Genomic DNA, 23,209 nt, shown 5'->3' with positions numbered 1-23,209 from the left:
AGGTACAACATCATCTCTGGTTATTTTTGGCAGACCCTTGGAATCCTTCTGATAGATCCCTAGGCACTAGAGGGCCATGGGTCCCCTGTTGAGAGACCCTGCAGTATATTGCATGCAGCATTATGTAATGATGAATATGAATACACGGTCTACTGTATGGTAACTTGGTTGGATGGAAATATGCATTCAGGTGAGCAGGCTGCAAGTCATTCTGCAGCAGCCACGTTGACTGTAAGGTGCAGAGTGATCATGTTCCAATGTAATGTTCTGGGTGGATTGGGATGTTCTTGTCTCTTTGAATCTGTGCTACACCTGACCTGACATTCTAACAAATGAAGGGGCCCTCAAACTCCAACACGATGTTGTCTTGCACCAGGGACCCGCTTTGTGTTCCTGACCTCCGCTGTGCAGTTGAGGCAAGTTTGATGTGAATCTGCCGTCAGGTGCCCTCTAGTGACTGGATTCAGAATAGCCTCGTCGAAGTCCCGACCCGCACCTCAGCTGCTGCGGCCTTTGCGCGGCATCGGGGAAATTGCTGCACCGTTCCGGCTTCTCGGACCTTCATTTAATTTCCTGTGGCTGGGGGTTTTCAAGCGGTATGTTTGGTGTCCCTTTCGTAACCGAGTGTGAGGACTGTGTGGAGCACCCGCAATGCCCTGAAACTTTTTGTTTTGCTTTTGTTTCTTGCAGATTTTCCTCCGCTCCGAGATCCGGTGGACTTTGTCGAGCGTTACGACAGGCAGCGGCCGTCTGTCAGCTCAGGATTCTACCTGACCACCCCCATGATGGATGGTAATGCCCCACTGCCACCATTTTAAAAACCCCACCTTTCTGTTCCCTCCTCTCCCTGAGGACATTCGGGTCAATTTCAGCCACTGTGGCTGGGACTGAACCAAATTTGCAACTCAACCAAATATCCTGGCAGCCCACCCCCTATGTAAAGTGAAGCATTAATGCAGATATGATGTTAACCTTTACAGCATTGGTAGAATAGGAACAGGAATTAAACCCCTTGGGCCTGTTGCATCATTCATGACTGATTTGTACCTTAACTCCATCCCAAATATTTAAAAACCCTTTCCTAACATAAAAACCTATCAGCATCAGTCTTGATAGTGTCATTTTATTCCCAGTGCCCACAGACTCTCGGGGGAGAGAGTTCCAGAATTGAACGAAGGAGTGCTTCACCCCTCAATCTTCAGGTTATGCCCCCTTTTCTCTGCACCCTGAGGTGTCAGCTGTGGCTCAGTTCATAGCACCCTCGCCTTTGAATCAGAAGGTTGTGGGTTCATGTCCCACTCCCGGAAACCAAGAACTGTGATTGTACTCGAAAGAGTTGCAATCTGTGACTGTTGATAACTCGAAAAAGTTTCTCTGCACCCTCCCTCGCCCAACCAGAGGCAGTAAATTCCTTTTGTCGCTCCTGCTGGGATTTGTGACCTTGAAGCCTGCTTTGACCTTCAGGAGTTGAGCATGTTGGGTGGGTGGAGCTCAGTGTTTCAGGAGGACCACGTGTGAGCTGTTTTATGAAAGATGGAGTGGGGGAGCTTCCCACGCATCAACACGAGGCAGTCCTTCCCCAGGACTGAGAGTACCGTAGACGCACTCTCTTCACGTCTGTGGATAACATCACCCATCACCGACACGGGCCAGGGTTTTCCCCCTCGGCGATTTGGGGGAGGGGCCCGCTCGCCGAGGGGAAAATGATGTGGGATGACGTCGGGAGGAATCCCCGACGTCATCCCGGTCCCTTTAAATTTTTAGGAAGGTGGGCGGACAGCGAAATCAGCTGTCCGCCCGCCAACCTGTCAATAGCCAATTGAGGCCATTGACAGGCTAATTAAGATAATTAATGCCCTGCCCGTCCAAGCTTAAGGCTGGCGGGCAGACCAGGAGCCCCAGCGGGCTCCAGATTATTCATGAAACTTCATCCACTGGCGGGATGAAGTTTCATGTCCATTTTTTAAAAATTTAATAAACTTTATGTGTTTATTATTAACATGTCCCATCTCGTGTGACATTGTCACATGAGGGGGACATGTTAATAATTTTAATATTTATCTATTTTTAGACTTTACTTACCTCTCACGAATCCCCCTGAGACAGGACTTTGCCTCAGGGAGCAGTGCGGTATTTCGCACGCATGCAGGAAAGAGCGCACTTTGACAGCTGGGGATTCCCTCCTTCCCCCCCTTCCTCACAGGAAGAGCATAGCGCTTCCTGTCGGGCAGGCCGCTGGGGCGGGGCCTTCATTGGCCCGCCCACTCAAAATGGCGGCAGGCCCCGTTTCGGTGGCGGGGGTCGGCTGCCCCCCCCGCCCACTGCCGAGCCGGTGGGGCCCACACGCCCATCGAGGGCTAAATTCTGCCCGTGATGACTGAGCATCTTGAGTATCACTTCAGAAGGTGGTGAGAGTCAACCACATAGCGTCACAAGTAGGTCAGTCCTTGTGGACTTGCTTCACTGAAGGAAGGAAATTCATGATCTAGTTTGTGCGCTGAGAAACCAGCAGGTTTCTTCATTTCTTTTTCCCCCCTCTCTAGTGGCAGCCCATTATTTCATGGTGGGATTGTGACATTTTGGATTGTTATCCAGTATTTTACCCACTCCATGCCCTTGGCCTAAGGCAGGGGTCAGCAAGCTCAATAAGAGACTTTTTAATTAAAAGAATTAGCCAAAAGCGCACTATCTCCAAAGCCGTGATGCTGTTACTCCAATGCCAATAGTAAAGAGGGTAGAGACACATTTCAACAACATTTTAAAGGTTTTTACAAAAAAGTTAATTAAATGATAAAAGCAAAACACTGCAGGTGCTGGGGATCTGAAATAAAAACAGTGTTGTAAAGACTCGGCAGGCCTGACAGAATCTGTGGAAAGATAAACAGAGTTAACGTTTCAAGTCCAATATGACTTCTTCAGAACCAAAGCAGGATTATGTTGGACTCAACGTTAACTCTGTTTCTCTCTCCGCAGATGCTGCTGGACCTGTTGAGTTTTACCAGCACTTTCAGTTTTAATTAAATTATACTTTCTCGCAAGCACAATGGTAATAAAAGTTTTTTTAAAAAATGCACCAAGCCATTTAATCACCATAAAAATGGGTTTGACTGATTGAGGTGAGAAATCCCACATGAATCCTTAACAAGCTGCACGTGGCCCCAGAGCCAAAAGTTGCAGATCTCAGGTCCAGAGAGGTATGTGGTTGTGAATTGAACAGATCTCTTGTGGCTGCAGGAATGTAAATATATGCAGCTGCTGCCATCTGGTGGATTTTGCTAGCATGACACATACATAACACATGGTCTTTGGCCTAGGAAACAGTGTGTTTGATTGTTCTTGAGTGTGGAAATAAATCATTTGTGTGAGTAGCTGATGATCAGTAGGTAAATGGGCTGAGTAATATGGAATTGAGCCACACATGTTCAAAGGGAAAATGAATGCTGATGGGGTTAGGATAAGGAACAGGGATGGGCGGATGCTCATTTGGAGTATAAGCACTGGTATGGATCAGTGAGACTGAATGGCCTATTCTGCTGTAGATTCGATGTAAGTGTTCCTACTTGTTTTTGCATGTCATTGAGGGCAGAACAGATTCACAGGGGCAGAAGTAGGTCATTCAGCTAGCTAAGCCTGCTCCACCACTCAGATCATGGCTCATCATCTACCTCAATGCCACTTTCCTGCACTATCCCCATATCCCTTGATGTCATTAGTAACCAGGAACCTGTCGATTTCTGTCTTGAACATGCCCAATGATTGAGCTTCCACTGCCCTCTGGGGTAGAGAATTCCAAAAATCCACCACCCTCTGAGTGAAGAAATTCCTCCCCATCTCAGTCTTAAATGGCTTACCCCTTATTCTGAGATAATGTCCCCAGGTTCTAGACTCACCAGCCAGGGGAAACCCATCCTATCCACATCTGCCCTGTCAAGCCCTGTAAAAATTTTGCAAGTTTCAACGGCATCTCCTCTCATTCTTCGAAACTCTAGGGAATACAGGCCCAGTTTCCTCAATATCTCCTAAGACATTCCAGCCATCCCAGGGATTAGTCTGGTGAATCCCTGTTGCACTCCTTCTATGGCAAGTGTATCTTTCCTTAGGTAAGGAGACTAAAACTGTACACAATCTCCCCAAGGCTGTATGCAATTGCAGCAAGACATTTTACTCCTGTACTCAAACCCACTTGCAATGAAGGCCAACATACCAATTGCCTTCCATATTGCTTGCTGCACCTGCATGCTGCTAACTTTTAGTGACTCATGAACAAGGACACCCAGGTCCCTTTGGACACCAGCACGTACTAACCTCTCATCATTTAAGAAATATTCTGCCTTTCTGTTTTTTCTGCCAAAGTGGATAACTTCACACTTTTTCACATTATATTCCATCTGCCATATTCCTGCCCATTCGCTTAGCCTGTCCAAGTCCACTTGAAGCCTCCTTGCATCCGCCTCACAACCCCACCTAGTTTTGTGCCATCAGCAAATTTGGAAACATTACAATTGGTCCCCACACCCAAATCATTTATATAGATTGCGAACAGCTGTGGCCCCAGCATTGATCCTTACAGTACCCAACTATTCATCTGTAATGCCTCCTGAAGTTGAATTGCTCTTGGCTCATAGATGAACAAGGGGCATTTGAATGAGGTGCTGGCGTGTGCCCAACCAGGAAGAAAGTGGAGAAAACTGAGGGAAGAAAAATAATCAGCGCCAACACCATATTGAGTAATGGGTGGTGGGGTGGGGGCTGAGTTGTTGCAGAAGGAAATTTGTGGGAGGAGGGGGCGACGTGCTCGGAATAGCGTCTCGTTGATATGAGGGGGGGGGCAGGGTAGACAGAGATATACCAGGAGAATGATGGATTTTTTTTTGGGCTTGGTGTTTTCAATAGAGAAATACGAAGAAAAATGCATTATAACTAGATGACTTTACCTGAAGCGGTACTGATGGTCACTTGTAATTCATTCTGATGACCAGGGCTCACTCCAGCCGTGTATGATGTGGAGAGGCTTGTTTTGTTAAATTGTTACTGGGTGTCAAATGAACGAAACTAATGAGAGAGGCTTTAGAATTGAGATTGCATGACTGCTGTTCTATTGGGGATAGGGTGTTGAATTGACCCCCATGACAATGCATTGGGTTTTAGATTGTGCTCAGCTTTTCTCTGACATGGGAGTACAAGGAATGAGTCTCTGCCGTCTGCTTTTGTAAGTCATTATTTCTCTCTTTTGAAGGCATCAACTTTTCCCCTAGTTAAGGTTCTACATGCATTGGCGAAATCTAGATAACTCTTCTAAATATATCAGCCAAGACAGTCAGCAACTCAGTAAAACTAATCGCAGTCCTATTTGGTGATGCTACATATTCTACCAGGATTTGGCTGAACTCTGGCTTATCACCCTCCACCTCAGGATCAATTGCAACACGTCAGCTGCAAGAATCACGAGAATCTTGCCCCTCATTGTCTCCATGCCTCAAATTCCCCACCATACTGGAGCACTGGGGCAACTGAAGTCAATTGTAACTCTCCTGTGGCCACCATATACAGAGATCAGCTAACTGAGGCCTAGCATTGAAACTGAGACCTTCTTGTGTGGACTGGTATACATTGGACCGTGTATTTACTAAATAAGCCACCAATAAAAGGAGGAGCGAGCTACTAACATGATGGACTTTTCCTTATGTTCTTGCTTCTCTCTAGCAATCAGCAAAGAATGATTTAAGAATTGGGCAGTTGGGGGGGTCACTGCTTCATGTGCACAACCTGCATACTGCAGTTTCTGCTCTGTTAGAGAAGAGATTACATTGAACTATTTATCCCTGGGTGCCCAGTAACTAGGTAAGACTTTGAGGCAGACTGTAGTGACTAGCTTGGCCTAATCTCTCTGACATGGTTTGAGTTGGTGAGTGTTTCTATTGTGACCTATGTTTCTCCTGAAAACTGGTCAGGGGTTTTAAAGAGAATTTGTTGTGTCTTCAATCTCTTTCTGTAGGTTTGCGTAATACAGAATGGCTGGGTCGATCGCAGATCCTGAAGCGAGGGCCTCTGACGTATTACGTTGATGGTGCTCACACGATTGGTAGTATAAAGGTGCGTTGGCATGACCTGAGGCCTGGCCTCTTTATTAGTGTTATGGGTGTTGCTTGGAGTCCAGCACAGTGGGAAGGGCTGATATTCCAACCAGAGCCTTGTACAAAGGCTCTTGGAACAGCAGTAGCACACTACCATAAGGTCCGGGTCTGTACCCAAGTACATATCGAGTCTGCATATGAGCAAAGAGGTCTGTTGTAAGGATATAGGGAAAACCTTTGGTCATGCTTAATCCAACTTAAGATGCTAGAACATCAGGGTTGAGGTTTCCTCTTAGAGCGTAAGCTCACCTAAAGCTGAACTTGGTGATGGAGATGATATGGGATCAGAAGCTTAGCTTGGGACAGATGGGACACTGAGTTTTCAAGCAGCCTGGTTCAGTACCTTGGGGAAGGGGGTTGAATTGCTGGAAATGCAGGAAATGGAGTTTGGTGAGTACATGGGCTGTGGTGGTGGTGGAGAGGTACAGTTGGGTGGAGGTGGATAGGTACAGTTGGGTGGTGGTGGAGAGGTAGAGTTGGGTGGTGGTGGTAGGGAGGTACAGTTGGGTGGTGGTGGTGGAGAGGTAGAGTTGGGTGGTGGTGGTGGAGAGGTAGATTTGGGTGGTGGTGGTGGAGAGGTACAGTTGGGGTGGAGGTGGTGGAGAGGTACAGTTGGGTGGTGGTGGTGGAGAGGTACAGTTGGGTGGTGGTGGTGGAGAGGTACAGTTGGGGTGGTGGTGGTAAGAGGTACAGTTGGGGTGGTGGTGGAGAGGTACAGTTGGGTGGTGGTGGTAGAGAGTTACAGTTGGGTGGTGGTGGAGAGTTACAGTTGGGTGGTGGTGGAGAGGTACAGTTGGGTGGTGGTGGAGAGGTACAGTTGGGTGGTGGTGGTGGAGAGGTACAGTTGGGGTGGTGGTGGAGAGGTACAGTTGGGTGGTGGTGGAGAGGTACAGTTGGGTGGTGGTGGAGATGTACAGTTGGGGTGGTGGTGGAACATACACATGAGTGGGATCCCACATAACTGAAGATAATGGTACCAGAACAGGAAGACAAGTCACTGCAGGTTACTGTTGGATAGCAAAAGGTGGAACTAAACAACGATGATCCCCCTGAGTTGGATAATAAAGGAGATAGAGGCGTTGGAGGAGCATGATTTGGTCAGTGAGGGGCGATAAACCATCCCAGTACCAGAAAGTGTTTGATACCTTTGGTTAAAGCCGTTTTCTCAGTGGCAGAAACCAGATCGAGAAATTGTGGGAAAGATGGGCACAGATTTTGCAGCTGACATGCCCAAGACGTTTGGAGAGCAGAGAGGTTGTATTTGGGATTGGTGGCTTCCAGAGATAGATGGATGGTGTTTGCGTTTATGTTTAAGGAGTGGGTAAAGAAGAGAGGGATAAAGTTATACAAGAAGTTATGCTCCTTACAGGTTTGTTCTCTGGGTTTGATTTTTGACTCTGGTCTTGTTTTCAGGCCTGTGTCAAGTGGTTTCGGGAACGTTCTTTGAAGGAGGCGGAAGCTGCAAGGTGAGTACCTGCAACTCTGCGCTGTTTTCATGGATCAGACTGTACTGTAATACTGTGCCTGGACACATTGCACCTGCTAGTCACTTACATCATAGCAGCTTCCTCCACCCCACTTCAGACACCTCAGTCACTGAAAGCTCTGCCTGGCATCTTACTGAATCAGAAAGGTCCCAGGCTCGATCTTGTCTGTGCTGAGTTAGCGAATCTCCATTTGGGAAGCAGTTGGGTGTTAAAATGACCTCCATGATGTCCGAGGCGTGGGGGTGGTGTTTGGTGTTAGGGATGGGGCTTGGGTGGGGGAACAAACATCAGCCATAATTTTCTGATCACTGTCCAGACACACCTGCTAGAGGCAAGTGTGTGATGGTTGGGTGAGGGCAAGGGATCAAGATTGGGGTATGGGAGGAACCCCATTATGGTTCATGGGGCCAGAGGTGCATTCTGTCTTTCTTATTGCTTTTGCCAAATTCTATACTGGATAGGCTTCCTTGGGTTTACTAACACAGTCTGCCTCCATCGGTTCAGCCAGGCACTCCACATTCATCACCGTCTGTGCATGTGGAAGCTTGTTCTAAAACTAAAATACCCTTACTTTATGAAAGGGAAATACTGCAGATATTGGAAATCTGAAATAAGAACATTCTGGAAATACTCAGCACAGGGGGAGGTGGTGGCGTAGTGGCATTGTCATTGGACTGGTATACCAGAGACTCCGGGTAATGCCCTGGAGACCCGGGTTCAAATTGCAATATGGCAGATGGTGAAACTTGAATTCAATAAAAACCTGGAATTAAAAGCCCTAATGGTGACTATGAAACCATTGCCGATTGTTGTAAAACCCCATCTGGTTCACTAATGTCCTTTAGGGAAGGAAACCTGCCGTCCTTACCTGGTTTGGCTTACATGTGACTCCAGATCCACAGCAATGTGGTTGACACTGAAATGCCCTCTGAACAAGGGCAGTTAGGGATGGGCAATAAATGCCTGGCCTGACCAACGATGCCCACTTCCCATGACTGAATTAAAAAAGCAAATCTGGCAGCACCCGTGGCAAAAGGAACAAGAGTTAAGGTTTCAGGTTGACCTGCTGAGTAGTTGCAGCATTCTATTTATGGTAGCTTGTGACCAGAATTTTAGACAGTGCCCCAGATAGATTTCTGGGCACCATGTGCTTTGGGCAGACTCAGCACTACCTCCTGGGAATATCCAGACACCCATTTGGATTGACCTGTCAGCCCCTCGCCAAACATTCCCCACCGTGGTTATTTTGATGGCTGAGCTCACAGTGTTTAAACCATTTGCTTTTAATGGTTCACCCTGGAGCCTGTAGTCAAGAAAGGCAGTCAAGAAAGATGCCAAGGCAACAATTGGTACCTGTTGAATTATACTCCAGACTGGGTCAATTCAAAGCGGACTTTATAAAGAGGGTGGCTGTATTCGTTGTTTGAGTAGCCTGATCCTCTCTCCTTTTTTATGTGCTAATATTTCATTTCTCTCAGTATCTGGAAAGGTACAGTCCCACATAAACCATCTTGCTGAGGTGGTAGGGTGAGGTAATGGGACACAGCCCAGATCCTGAAGGAGCAGGTTGGGGTGGGTTGATGGGACCCACTGCCCAGACCTTACTGGGAGGTTTGGGTGAGATAGTGAGACAGATAGCCCAGACTCTGGGTGGGGGAAGGGGCATGAGTAATACGGACACAGTCCATACCCTTTGGAGGGGTGTTGGGGAATAATGGGGCACACTGCCCAGATCCTGCTAGTAGGATTGGGGAAGGTAATGGAGCACACAGCCCAGACTCAATGTTTTGAGGTGCGGGTAATGGGACACGTTGCCTCAGACCCTGGGAAGTAAGGGATCAGAAGCTGCTGGTGTGTAGTTGATATCATGGTGTCTGATTATTGAGCTGTTCTTTCCTGGCAGAGGACCCATGGTACAAGTGCTGCTGTTCAACACAACGGGAGAACGAGATGCTGCTGCTCTCCTTAAACTGCTCATGGTAAGAATGGGCTGCACAATGTATGCTGTGGAGAGTGGGGAGGGGTGGGGGGGTTTTGATCTGGTTATTCAACGTCTTGGTGGGTTACAGTGTTATAAATAGGGAGACACTTATTCACACCCAAGAGTTCTGAGTTCAGCTTTACCACTGCAACCTCATCTACCATTGGTTGGTTACCAAATAAGAAGTTAAGAAATAGGAGCAAGAGGAGCCCCTCGAGCTTGCTCATTCACTGGGTAAGACCATGGCTGATCTGCATCAAGTCCACTTTCCCGCCTATCTCCACATCCCTTGATTTCCTTGGTGCCTAGCAACCTATCGATATCTGTCTTGAATTGATTCAATGACTGTGCATCGACAGCTCTGGGTAGAGAATTCCTTTACCCTCTTGAGTGAAGAAATTTCTCCACAGTCTTAAACGGCTGACTCCTTATCCTGAGACTGTGAACCCCCTAGCTTTAGTCTCTCAGCATCCACCCAGCAAACCCTCGAAGAACTTTTTTTCTGTTTCACCTCTTCAGAGAGGATAGGCTTGTGACACTCAATCTCTCCTTATAGGACAGGTACCCCTGTCATCTCAGGAATCAATCTGAAAGTCACAATGGGTAGAAGCTTGGATCCTGGGTGCTGTGCAGCAAGTAGATTACTAAAACAATGGGCAGGGTTAGAAATAACTTGCAATAGGAGAAGAAACATGATTTTCTTTACCTCTTCCTGTGGGTTACCATCAGAAGTTTATTAGGTCAGGTTTCAAATAGTTTTAAACAGAAGACTTGCATTTACATAGTGCTCTGATGGCCACCGGATGTCTCAAAGCGCTTTACAGCCAGTGAATTACTTTTTGAAGTATAATTACTGTTATAATGTAGGAAGTGCAGCAGCCAATTTGCAAACAGCAAGCTCCCACAAACAGCAATGTGATCATGGTCAGATAATGTTTTTCTTCTGTGTGATGTTGATTGATGGATAAATATAGGCCAGGGCTTCAGGGATAATTCCCCTACACTCATCGGAAATTGTGTTGTGGGATCTTTCACATCCACCCGCGGAGGCAGAAGGGGCTTCGGCTTAATGCCTCATCTGAAAGATGGCAGTGCTCTCTCAGTACTGAACTGGGGTGTCATCCTTGATTTTTGTGCTCAAACCCTGGAGTAGGACTTGAACCTGGAACCTTGTGATTCAGAGGCGAGAGTGCTACCCACTGAGCCATGGCTGACACTCCGTTTTGGGTGCCGTCCTTCCAGAAAAGTGTACATGCAATGGACGGGGAACGGAGGAGAAACTCAAGGATGATCCCGGGGAACAGGGGGAGACGGGGTGGCGTAGCGGTAATATCACTGAACTAGTAATCCAGAGGCCCAGGCGAATTCTCTGGGGACATGGGTTCAAATCCCACCATGGCAGCTGATGGAATTTAAATTCAATAAATAAAATCCTGAATTAAACATGATGGTGAACATGAAACTATCATCGACTGTCGTTTTTAAAACAAAAAACAACCCATCTGGTTGACTAATGTCCCTCAGGAAAGGAAATCTGCCGTCCTTACTTGGCCTCCATGTGACTCCAGACCCACAGCAATGTAGTTGACCCTTAATTGCCTTCTGAAATGACTGAGCAAGTCACTCAGTTCAAGGGCAATTTAAGATGGGTAACAAACGCTGCCACCACCCACACCCCATGAAAGAATGAAAAAAAGAACTGGGTGACACACGGAGCTTTAAATTCGTAACAAGGACTAAGAGGATTAAGGTGCCTGCAAGTGTTCTGCGTGAATGAGTTTGGGTAGTCGCAGTGGGCTGCAGCCTACAGCAGAAAACTGCCTGTGCTTTGGCATTAAGTGACCATGTCACTTAAATGGTTGGTGTGAGAAATGTGAAGAATACCTCACTGATGTGGTAGCGAGTGCTCTTCTGAGGTTGATGGGTTTGATTGAACTTAACCAGGTAGCAGGAACTCATTGTTGATAATGTACCTATACAAGTACATGCAAAAAGGATAGGAAAAGATTATCAAGCGACCCCCCCCCTCCCCTGTCCCCACCCGTCCAGCACTGATGAAACCACATACAACATTTATCCATTCAACAACCACACGATTCATTCCGGGGGTTGTGAATCTTTAGAATTCTCTACCCCAGAGGGTTGTGGGTGCTCAGTCGTTGAGTATATTCAAGACTGATTCAGGACTGAGTGATGGATTTTGGATGCTAAGGGGAAGTCGCAAGATATGGAGACAGTGCAGGCAAGCGGAATTGAGTTAGGAGTTCAGCCAGGATTTTATTGAATGGCGGAGAAGGCTCGGGGGCGGGGGGGGCGGCGGGCGTATGACCTACTCCTTCAACTTGATTGAAACATAAGAGACCCTGAGGGGTCTGGACAGGGCAGATGTGGATGTTTCCTCTTGTGGGAAAATCTAGAACTCGGGTCACTGTTTAAAAATAAGAGGTCACCCATTTAAAACAGAGATGAGGTGAAATTTTTTCACTGAGGGTCGTGAGTCTTTGGAACTCTCTTCCTGAAAAGGTGGTGGAAACAGAGCCTTTGAATATTTTTAAGGCAGAGGTGGATAGATTTTTGGTAAACAAGGGGGTGAGAGGTGGTAGGTGGGATGCAGATTTCAGGTTACTATCAAGTCAGTCATGATCTTATTAAATGGCGGAGCAGGCTCGAGGGGCGGAGTGGCCCACTCCTGCTCCTTGTTCATATGTACTCCTCTGATTAGTTCTTGTTTTCTCAGAGAGGTAAAACTGAACCCAGAGAATTTTAATTCTGTTCTTGTTACCCCTGCCTAATTCAGGCAACACTATTTGTTTGCTATTCACCTGAAACTCTATCCAGGACGACCCCACAATCTCTAGGAAGAGACTTTTGTGTTTCTCGCACAACTGCTGAGAAAAGCCGATTCTCATAGAATTCGGCAGATCCAGCCTGTACAGTGAAATGTGAATCACGTTTAAAATACTTTCTGTCCAGTTTCTGTAATTTTATTTGCCTGTATAACAGGAAAGATGATGAAGATTCATAAGATATGAATAAAAATAGTTCCATGGTCCCAACTATAATTTGCACTCCTAAATTGTCTAGTTAGCCCACTTGTGGACTATAAATCAAGCCCCACAACTTGGCATGTACCAGCTGCAAGTTTCTGTCTCTGCTTCCCCGCCCGCATTTTTATGTGGTACCTTGGAATATCAGTACTGAGAGCTTGTGTTTTCCTCTGAAATCTGCAGTGATTAAAGGAGGCAGCTCGGCACCGGTCCCTAATGGGCAATAAATTCTGACCTTGCCAGCAACGCCCACGTGCCATGAACAAATAAAACAAAAGCAGTTGACTGTCAGTCGCTTTGTGTGCACAAGTGTAACATAAGGTAGTGTTCCTTTCCTTTGTGTTTATTTTCGTTTCCAACTCTTCAGCGAAGCCTTTGACTTCCTCTTCCAGTGCCACGGATGATTGGAAAATGAAATCAGAGTTCCCGCAAGTCATGGAAAACCTGGATAAGTCATGCAATTTGTAAATGACCTTTCCAAGCTTGGAAATTTCCATAAATAGCCATAGTCATTGAAAAGTAATGGAATTTTATAAAGACAGGGATGAGACTTTTCTCACTTTGGGCGGAACTCGCACCTTTTCCAATGTTTTTCTGACATCCACTTCCCCCTCTCTGTAATTGCTTTACTTTGCATGTTCGAAGGCAGCACAGGTTCTCCTCCTGCCTGATTCTGTCCATTGTCACCAATGATTGTCTGCTTTGTAGACTGCCAGAACAACAGTAGTCATTAGCCTGAGTAGCCTGTCAATCGGTAAACAAGGTAAGGCAGAACAGCAACGAGCACTTGGTGGAGGATGTGACATCTAAAATGATGCTGCATGTGTATAGCCAAAGGCCCAATTGCCCCAAACTTTCTTTCCGCATGAGACCTCCTGAAAATTTCTTGGAATTTTATTTTACTAAAGCTGCAGGAACTTTGTGAAATACTTTACTTTCTTTGATATTTCTGTGTAGCCCCACTTGTCGGTTGTAAACAAGAAATTGCTGTTCCAATTTGCGTGCACATGGATCCCTTCACTTGCCTCACGTTCAACCTTTCATACCATTGTGTCCAAGTTCTGTTCCTTTAAGTGATGATGCCCCATCAGACTGAATTGTTTCTGTGAACGTTGAAGTTATAAATGATGTGCAGTGTATAAATTGTTTCTCGCACTTGGATACTTCTTGTATTTTAGATTGTACAGGATAGTACAAGATAAGTGTTAATGTTGAGTTTCTCGTTCCATTAATCCTTTTTTCTATGGTGCCTCCATATTTCCTTTCAAATGTATTTGTCTTTTTTTTAAAGTAGATATGTTTGCAGGGTGGAAAACATTGGACCCTAATCCCCTCTGCCACAGAGTCATATGGTACAAAATATTGCTGCTAGAGCAGAAAGCTCAGCACCTGTTTATGGCCCCTGAATTAGCATGATGTCCCCCTTCCCGAAACCAAGAACTGTGGTTGTACTCGAAAGGGTTGCAATCTGTGACTGTTGATAACTCGAAAGAGTTTCCCCAAATGGTCCGTGTGAAATGATGCCACTTGAGCTCAGGTACATGGAACAAAGAAGGAGGAAGAGGGAGCAATAAAAGGGGGTGAGTTTGCCTAAGGGAATGTTGTGTCACAAAGGATAGAAGAAGCTCGAGAAGAAACGCTAAGTGATGAAAGGAGATACTTCAAATAAGTACTCCCAAGTCAGTCAGTTAAAGTGATGTCACCTTTTAATGTAACTCCACCTCTTCATTCTGGCTGAATCCCTGATTTCAGCTGAAACAAGCAAATGGTGAGTCTGAGAGCTTTCGGTGGTTGCTTTTATAGATAAAGATGATCAGAGTTGGTGCTTAATGTAGGCAGACCGAGGGGGTGGGGGGAGTGGGGAATTATTGGAGTCTTGCCTACAGCTAATAAAAGAACCTTGTGTGGTTTCTTTCAGCCTTGTCAGTTTGATTTTGCAGTTTTCTGCCCCAATCTCTTGGACGTGGTACAGAACCCTAATGCTGGTAAGTGCAGTTCTGGTTAATCGCTTGTTTTGAAATGCGTGTTCTAAAAAGTGAAACTTTTTAGGAGCTCTGTTGACTGATCAGTGGGTAAGAGGTCTAATTAGGGATGTATTGAGCCAAACAGACCAATTGCACAGTGAAGTATTATTCTGTTAAGAGTATTTGGAAACATTTGCCCTTCTGTCTGAGAGTATCAGTGAAAGGTGTTAGACCAACGCACTGATGTATAGAGATAGCTGACCCATCTTTTCAACAGAATGTAAATCACCTTGGTCAAGAAACAAACCGACTGCAGTGGTATCTGATCAATACTGGGGACCCTTTTGTACCATGATGCTTGGTACCATTTCAGCTGTTGAGTGATGATTAAAAAGATGCACTTAAGATGAGAATTCACTTCAGAAAAGGTTGCGCTGTGGGGGAATCCGACAGAAGTGTTCAAAATTGCGAGAGGTTGTGAAATGTTAAATAGGGAAGGATTTTCACTGGCTGGTTAGTTAGTAACAAGGGACTGCTAAGATTCAAGATTAGTAACAGAAATATAACAGCATAGATACAATTAAGAGGAGCTAGCTAAATACATGAGGGAGAAAGGAATAGAGGACTGCAGTGGTTCAAGAAGGTGGCCCACTGACACCTTTTCAAGAGCAGTTAGGGATGGGCAATAAATGTTGACCTTGCCAGCGACACACACACATCTCATGAATGAATAATGGAAAAAAAATATTGATTGGGTTCAATGAAGAAGGATGTTGGGAGGCTCATGTAGAGCATAAGCACAAGCTGTTCGGCTGAATGATCTGTTTCTGTGCTGTAAATGTTATGAAAATAGAAAATCTACAATTTCACTTGGCACAGGATGACTGTTGTGAAAAATTTAAAAACTTTAATTGGCACAGTACGAAGGTAGTGTTGAGGCACTTTATTGGAACTGGGACAATGCAGAGAAGTGTTTCCAAATGTTTTCAGTCTGGATGTTATGTTATTACTGATTCAAGTTTTGTAAAGATTAGCAGATTAAACCACAAGAGTTTTAATTTTAATTTTGTTTATTTTTGAGATGTTAAGAGGCATCCCCCATTGTTTCAGTGACCTTTTTAAATCTTCGTATGAATTTCTAGTAACTGGCACAACTTATCAGTTTGGCTCAGTTGGTGGAGCTCCCAACTCTTTAGCCAGCTAGGTCGACACCAGTTTAGTAGTGAAATGGTGTTAGATTATTGGAGGACACATTAAACTGAAGCTCTGTCCCCTCAAATAACTCAGGTGCACAATAAAGTTTTTATGACCTCATTTGAAGAGCAGGATCTTTGTTCCCAGTATCTAAACCTCCAAAATAAAATTAACTAGTCATTCATCGCAATGCAGCGCTCTGCAACTGGCAATGTCTTGTTTGTGAACTCTAGCATCCTTTATATAGATGAGCACAAAATATTTGCAAGAGAAAAACTGTTGATTTAGGTTTGACACGCAAGATTTTGTTTTCTCAGATCAGAAAAATTACACAGTGTCTCTGGAGAACATGCTGAGCCGTTGCCTTGAGAACCATCGTGCCTGGTGTAAACTCACAGAAGTGAAACATGACCATTTATGGAGCCTTCCATGCAATACCCTCGAGGGCAAAACCACATTAGTTAAGAAGGGTGATTTGGATGAGGAAATGCTACTGTTGCATGAACCGGAGCGTGAGCCGATAACCGCTCGTGCACTTGTCTTCCCTTGCATCAACAATGCCCTGCAGTGGATAACACAAGGACGGGACCCTGACCTCCAGCTTTCATTGGCCAATCCACACAATGTACATCTGGCGGGAGCTGCAACACTGAAGGAAGCTTCTACAATACAGATCCTGATCACGGGAAGCCTTCATCTTGTGGGCGGGTGCCTGAAACTTCTTGACCAGTCATTGTCTCAGTAAAAGCTGCTTTTTTTTTTAGACCTTGCTGTATGTACCTATAAGGATGAGGTGAGGTAGGGGAATGGTTTCTAGGTCTGGGACATTATCTGTTGTACTCAACACTAAGTACCTTGATGTAAAACGGTTAACACAAAAGCAGAGGTAACGATATTGAATGAGTGGAATCTTGCCTTTCATTTCGCGAGAAGGTAGATGCCAGTCATGGGGATAATCCCAGAACGTAGATTTTCAGATAGGTTTTACGTGTGAAGTGTAGATCAGGCTTTTAAGCCTAATAAGAGTGTACTGGTTAAATTTTTGCACATTAATTATTTAAAAGAAAAAGTCTTAATTTTTATGGGTCTTAAAAGCAAACTGGAAAGTAAGCCTGATGCAGTTTAGTGGAGTGGCACATTCCCTTTGTCACTGCTGTGGCTGAGAATAGTTGCACAAGAATACTTAAGATAACTTGACCTCTGATTTTTCTTTCTTCATTTCACTCTTGGGATTGCATCGCCACCGATGGCGCATCAGGAATCGGAAGCCCGTATGCAAGGGTGTTTGAACGCTTCCGTGTGCACCTTGTGACTGTTATGATAGCTGTCCTTTTCAGCTTTTATTTTGAAGGTAGCCAAAAGAAAACAGTATTAAAAAGAACAGTGATTTTTAAAAAATCTTTAAAATAATCAAAACACTGAAAGTCACCCAGTACAATTTGTGAAGAAACATTACTGAACACTACCAACTATGTTAAGAAGCCCAGGATGAGGGAATAATAGTTATAATTGACAACCTGATGGGATCTTCCATATAAAGTGGAGTTTGGCTTGCTGCTGCATAAATTCAATGCAAAAAGCTGAGTAGGTAGATGTTCCACAATTTGGTTGTCATTTCTAGGCAGAGGCTCCATCAAGGGTCTTCCCAGGAATTTCACCAACAAGGATCTGTGGTACTAGGATAGGAGAATGGTCAACTTGCACAGACATTGCTTGAATGCAGGCCAAATGTATTTGTACAGTCTTCCCCATGACCACAAAGACTCACTAACATGGAAATAAATCTGCCTTTGCAGATCTCATCGGACTAACTTGTAGAAACGATAGTATAATTTTTGTTTAAATTCCTTCTGGTTCCAACCCATCCATTCATAATCTAAGAGGAGTAACTGAAGAGATTCCCAACTTGAGATTGGTCCTGTGCCCATTACCATATGAAAAGTGCAGGTAAAGACCAACTTGTCAATCAACCTGTACCACATGGTTATAATAATGCCTTGTGGATCGAGGTGAAGTCACATCCTACTCAGATGAATTCATATCTCTTGGGTTTAGGGGAAGAAAAATAAAAAACCAAGACAATCAGGTGGAAATAAATGAATATATTTCTCACCATTGTGTCGTCAGCAATTCACCAAGGCGCTCCTTCGACAGCATCTTCCAAACACGTGACCCCTATCACCTGGAAGGACAAGGGCAGCAGACACATGGGAACACCACCAGCTGCATGTTCCCCTCCAAGCCACATACCATCCTGACTTGGAACTATATCACTGTTCCTTCACTGTCACTGGGTCAAAATCCTGCAACTCCCTTCCTAACACCTTATGGACTGCAGCAGTTCAAGAAGGCAGCTCACCACCACCTTCTCAAGAGCAATTGGGGATGAGCAGTAAATGCTGGCCTAGCCAGCAACACCCACATCCCATGAACAAACTTTTTAAAAAATTCCCAGCATGTTGCAGAGGAGAAGGAGCGTGGCCATGTGAACCTAACATGTTATGTCAGTGTGGCGGGACACCAATGTGTATCAGTGATTCTAGTGCATGGTGTATTTGAGACGAGCTCAGCAACAGAGTGGAGGAGTGATTGGAAGGCAAGTCACCAAGGGTTGCTCTTGTGCAACATCTAGTGGTTTGCTACAAAGTAGGATTGCTGGAACCTGAAGTGATTACATTGTGGTAATGTTGCAGAGCTACATGATCTATTTTTTAAAAAAATAAATTAAATTTTTAAAAATTGAAGAGCCAAAGTTGGCATATACCTTTTGTGAAATTGCATGTTCTCAGCCCCAAACTTCTTGAGACAGAGCATGCTGTGCAAGACTATACCAACTGTGGCAAGCTCTATCCTTTGGTATAATCTAGTTATAACAGACTTCATTTTCCTTGTAATCTGTGCATGTTATAGGGAAAATTATGCCAACGCAGTTTGTGGTTGGTTAATCAGATTTTACACACAGTGAGAACATGGGGATTGTGGGTTTTTTTTTTAGTTTGACACCACCCGTTCTTACAGCGAATCCATCACATCACTCAATTAGATCTAGAACTGCATTGCTCATCAATGATGGTTTTGGTTTTTGTCTGTTTATTTCATATTTTAACAAGATTCACTGATTCAGAATGTATTCCAGTTTTGACATTGGTGGAACTTGATTAGTGTTTCCCTCCGATTAGAGTAACCATGTGCAAGCTCCCATCTCTGATTCCTTACAGTCACTATGGAGATTCACCATGTGAAAGCCCAAGCCCTTCCCTCTGCCCATCTGGCAGAGGAACTGCTATTCATATCTTAGCAGCCAGCTGTCAAGCGGCCTTTAGTTGGGCCTCCAAGAGGGCATTCCAGTGATTTGAGAATAATACCATTAATGGAATGATCTTTAAGTTAAGAAAATATCCATGCAGTTGAAAGTTTATGATCTGATCTCCAGAATAAGTAGCTATTTTGGATATTGTAACCATATTAGTAGACTGTATAAAACCTATGGTTGTCACTGGCTGCTAATGAGAGATGTTACTTCCTTCTAAAGACAAGCAGCTTTGGTAAGTAATTCTAAATAGTGATTATTCAAAAGGAACAGGAAAGTATTTAAGAAAAGCTGTCAAACTCCTAATTTATATAGTGGAAAAACATCACCCTACTGTATACTTACAGCAGTTCTAGATCTAATTGAGTGATGTGATGGATTCGCTGTAAGAACGGGTGGTGTCAAACTAAAAAAAAAACCCACAATCCCCATGTTCTCACTGTGTGTAAAATCTGATTAACCAACCACAAACTGCGTTGGCATAATTTTCCCTATAACATGCACAGATTACAAGGAAAATGAAGTCTGTTATAACTAGATTATACATAAACCTTTTTTTTTGGAAGATAAACCATTAATTCTTTTTCTCACATGTAACATGAACTATTTACAACCTGGAAATATACTTGGAATTCCAGCAGCATTTTTGCATGTATTAAATGAACAATCGATTTAGTCATTTGTATGAAGCTGATTCACAAGTATTTATGTGGATCTGTTGCTCTGTTACCTTGATTTTATGCCGTGATCATCACAAAACAGTGTAATTGTTAATTGCCATGACAAATCATTAACCAACGGAAAACCTGTTAATGGGGACTAAAAAAGCAATCTCATTTCCAGAACAGCAGCACTATCCCAAATTTCCACACCTGGCTGTTTCTCTGCTTTGTTGTTTTTATACTTCAAAATTTGCTGATATAGAAACGACCTTTGAGTAGATATTTTCACTGACCTCAAAAATCCTGTTCCAGTGAAATGAGTGATGCCACCAAAAAGCTCATACAAAATTTCTACTCTGGGTGGGTCAAAGGAGCAGTTTGAATGATTAACATGCAAGAATTAGGGGCTGGTGGTGGGAAAGGAGGAATAATTTTAAATGCTTGTAAGCATTTCCTTTTTTAAAAATATGAAACGTCAATTAAGACTGATAGTTTTCCTTCAAGGATCTCAGGCAGGAGTGTCTGTTTCCTTCCAATTTCTTGTGCATTTCTTTCATTTTGAATTTCGAGCAGTGACATCAAGAATTTATTCAGAAAATTAATTTCTGCTCTGAGTTTTTAAAAAGACATGTATTTTTGCATTTTTACTTTGTAAGTAATAACTCGAGTTTCTACTGACAGTTGATCCGAACGAATCAACAAGTTTAATGCATTATCAGATTGATAACTTGAAATGGTGCTTGTAATGTAATTGGTTTGAATGATTTCAAAATAAATGACTGAAAAAGTAATTCTAATTAATTCAATGCAAAGTTTTTATGATTTTGCTGGAAGTTCTTGTTTTACTGCACTATTTATGAAATGTGCATTAAAGGACCAATTTTCTTTTCCCCAGGTGGCTTTAATGCAAATCAGTACATACCTTTTGAGTTGAGCGGATCTTCGTTTAATACCACAAGAATACCCTAAAACTAATGAACTGCTGTGGTCCTGGGTTTCCTTGCTATCTTCAGCACTCACTGTTTAACACCATTTTTGTATTTGAAAAATTGCAAACACGCCCATTTTGTGCATTGTCTCACTGATGCTGTTTCCTCAATCTTTTTGGCAACCATACAAGTGCCTCCCCTTAGCTCATGATGTCTCATTTGCATAGCTGTGCCACTCACCTAACAGTGCTGTAATTAATAATTTGCTTCTTTTATGTCACTACTACACCCTGGAAAGGGTGCACCTATATAAAACAGACACAACTGCTCCCTTAGTCACCTGATTCAGGGTAGACTTGTAGAGTTTGAGAGCTTTGCATGCTGATTTCTAACTTTGCAAGATATTTTTCAGTTTTAGTCTGAGACTTGCACTTAACCCTCATGCACCCCCCCCACCCGAACATACTCAGAAACAACTCTAGACAAGGTATGGCATTCTTCTGGTATATCGCTCTCTGCCATTCTTATGGAGATGTAGCAGCAGTGCATGAAGGTAGAATAAGGCAGTATAGCAGAAGATGGTAGCAGTGACTGCCACGGCCACCTCCCTCCAAGTAGTAAGGGTTACATTCCTGGATGGCTTTTTGCCTGGCATTTACAGGAATCTCTCTTGCCTCTTCCAGGATGACTTGCCAGTCTTTGTGAAAACTTCATTGTCTTCAGTCCCCACCACAAACTCTATCCCTCTCCCTGGCAACTGCTTTGAGACTGAACTAGATTGTTTGCAACCTTGGCATTTGACCCACTTAGAGGTTCCAACCACATATCTGTGCCATCACTACTGCCACCTCCCTAATAACACCTGAGTCTTCCTTTGCCTCAGCACATCAGCTATTGAAATGCTCCTCAATGCCTTTGTTGTCTTTGACTTGACTATTCAAACACATTCCTGGCCTGCCACCCATCTTCAACCCTGCATAAACTTAAGCACATTCAAAACTCTGTTGTCCGTTTCCTAACTTGCACTAAGTCCAGTTCCAACTCATCATCCCCATGTTTGATGATCTGCACTGGTTGAGCAACACTTTAGATTTTTAAAGTTCTCATCCATGTTTTCAAATCCCTCCATGGCCTTGCCCATCCATATCTCTATAACCCCTAACCCCTACAATACTCCACAGGATATCTGCATTCTAACATTTCCTAATTGTTCCAGTGTCAGCTCTGGCCTCTCATGGACTCCCAATATTAATTGCTCCACCATTCATGACTGTGCCTTCAATAGCCTAAGCTCTTGAATTCCTTACCTAAATATCACTTTCACCCTTTAAGATGTGCCATAAAATCTATATCTTTGACCAAGTTTGGTCATCTCCCCTTATATGACTGTGTGTCATTTTTGAAATGCCTTGGAATGTTTTACTATATAAATACAAGTTGTTCCTCCCCATTATTGTCCATTTTTTGATGCTATAGGAATGGTGGGGGGAGCTGTAGTGGAGGGAAAGTGCTGGGGAATTGTTTGGCAGGCTCCGTATGAGTTTCCCAAACCCTAGATTCACCTGTAAAAGTGATGACATACTGTGCCATGCTAATGATAAAAATATATCATCTTGCATAATATTCACTACTGATACCTCAGCAATGCTGGACTTTGGGAGCAAACCCCGTGTTCGGGAAATTGATTTCAAAGCAATTGCTTGCCTTGGCCAAAGCAATTAAGAAAATTAATTCAGCTTCAACTGGATGTGCTATACTGTGCCTTAGTAATTGTTTACTTCCACATCAAGATGCCCTTCCCCTACCCAACCTAAGATTGGTGGTCCATTTTGGCCATAAAGAGGGATTTGGGTGTCCTAATCCATGAATCACAAAAGGCTAGTATGCAGGTACAGCAAGTAACTAGGAAAGCTAATCATTTATTGAGAGAGGAATTGATTACAAAAGTAGGGAGATTATGCTTCAGTTGTACAGGGAACTGGTAAGACCACATCTGGAGTATTTTGTACAGTACTGATCTTAAGGAAAAATGTAAATGCGTTAGAAGCAGTTCAGAGAAGGTTTACTAGATTAATACCAGGAATGGGCAGATTGTCTTATGAGGAAAGGTTGGACAAGTTAGGCTTGTATCCACTGGAATTCAGAAGAGTAAGAGCCAACTTGATTGAAACCTTTACAATCCTGAGGGGTCATGATAGGGTGGATACGGAGAGGATGTTTCCTCTTGTGGGAGAATCTAGAACTAGGAGTCACTTCAAAAATAAGGGGTTGCTCATTTAAGACAGAGATGAGAATTTTTTTCTGAGGATCGTGAGCCTTTGAATATTGTTAAGGCAGAGCTGGATAGATTCCTGGTTAACAAGGGGACGAAAGGTTATTACGGGTAGGCAGGAATGTGGGGTTGAGGTTACAATCTGGGCAGCCATGATCTTATTGAATGGGGGAGCAGGCTCAAGGGGCTGAGTGACCTACTCCTGCTCCTCGTTCGTACGCTGGTCCAT

General features: G+C 44.0%; 1 protein-coding gene across 1 annotated transcript in view; it reads left to right on the top strand.

Annotated features, from left to right (window-relative positions):
• The window catches only part of fpgs (folylpolyglutamate synthase), a 41,230-nt gene extending 23,371 nt beyond the window's left edge, over window positions 1-17,859 (top strand). Inside the window, exons 11-16 of the mRNA XM_078550034.1 lie at window positions 691-792; window positions 5,996-6,093; window positions 7,548-7,600; window positions 9,525-9,600; window positions 14,568-14,634; window positions 16,125-17,859. Coding sequence (XP_078406160.1) covers window positions 691-792; window positions 5,996-6,093; window positions 7,548-7,600; window positions 9,525-9,600; window positions 14,568-14,634; window positions 16,125-16,552 — 824 coding nt within the window. The 3' untranslated portion in view covers window positions 16,553-17,859. The remainder of the gene's footprint in view (window positions 1-690; window positions 793-5,995; window positions 6,094-7,547; window positions 7,601-9,524; window positions 9,601-14,567; window positions 14,635-16,124) is intronic.
• The last annotated feature ends 5,350 nt before the right edge of the window (window positions 17,860-23,209 follow it).

The sequence above is a fragment of the Cetorhinus maximus genome, chromosome 10 (assembly GCF_964194155.1).
Source record: "Cetorhinus maximus chromosome 10, sCetMax3.hap1.1, whole genome shotgun sequence".
Lineage (NCBI taxonomy): Eukaryota > Metazoa > Chordata > Chondrichthyes > Lamniformes > Cetorhinidae > Cetorhinus > Cetorhinus maximus.
The sequence above is the reverse complement of the archived record's forward strand: the minus strand, read 5'-3'. Positions and strand labels throughout refer to the sequence as shown.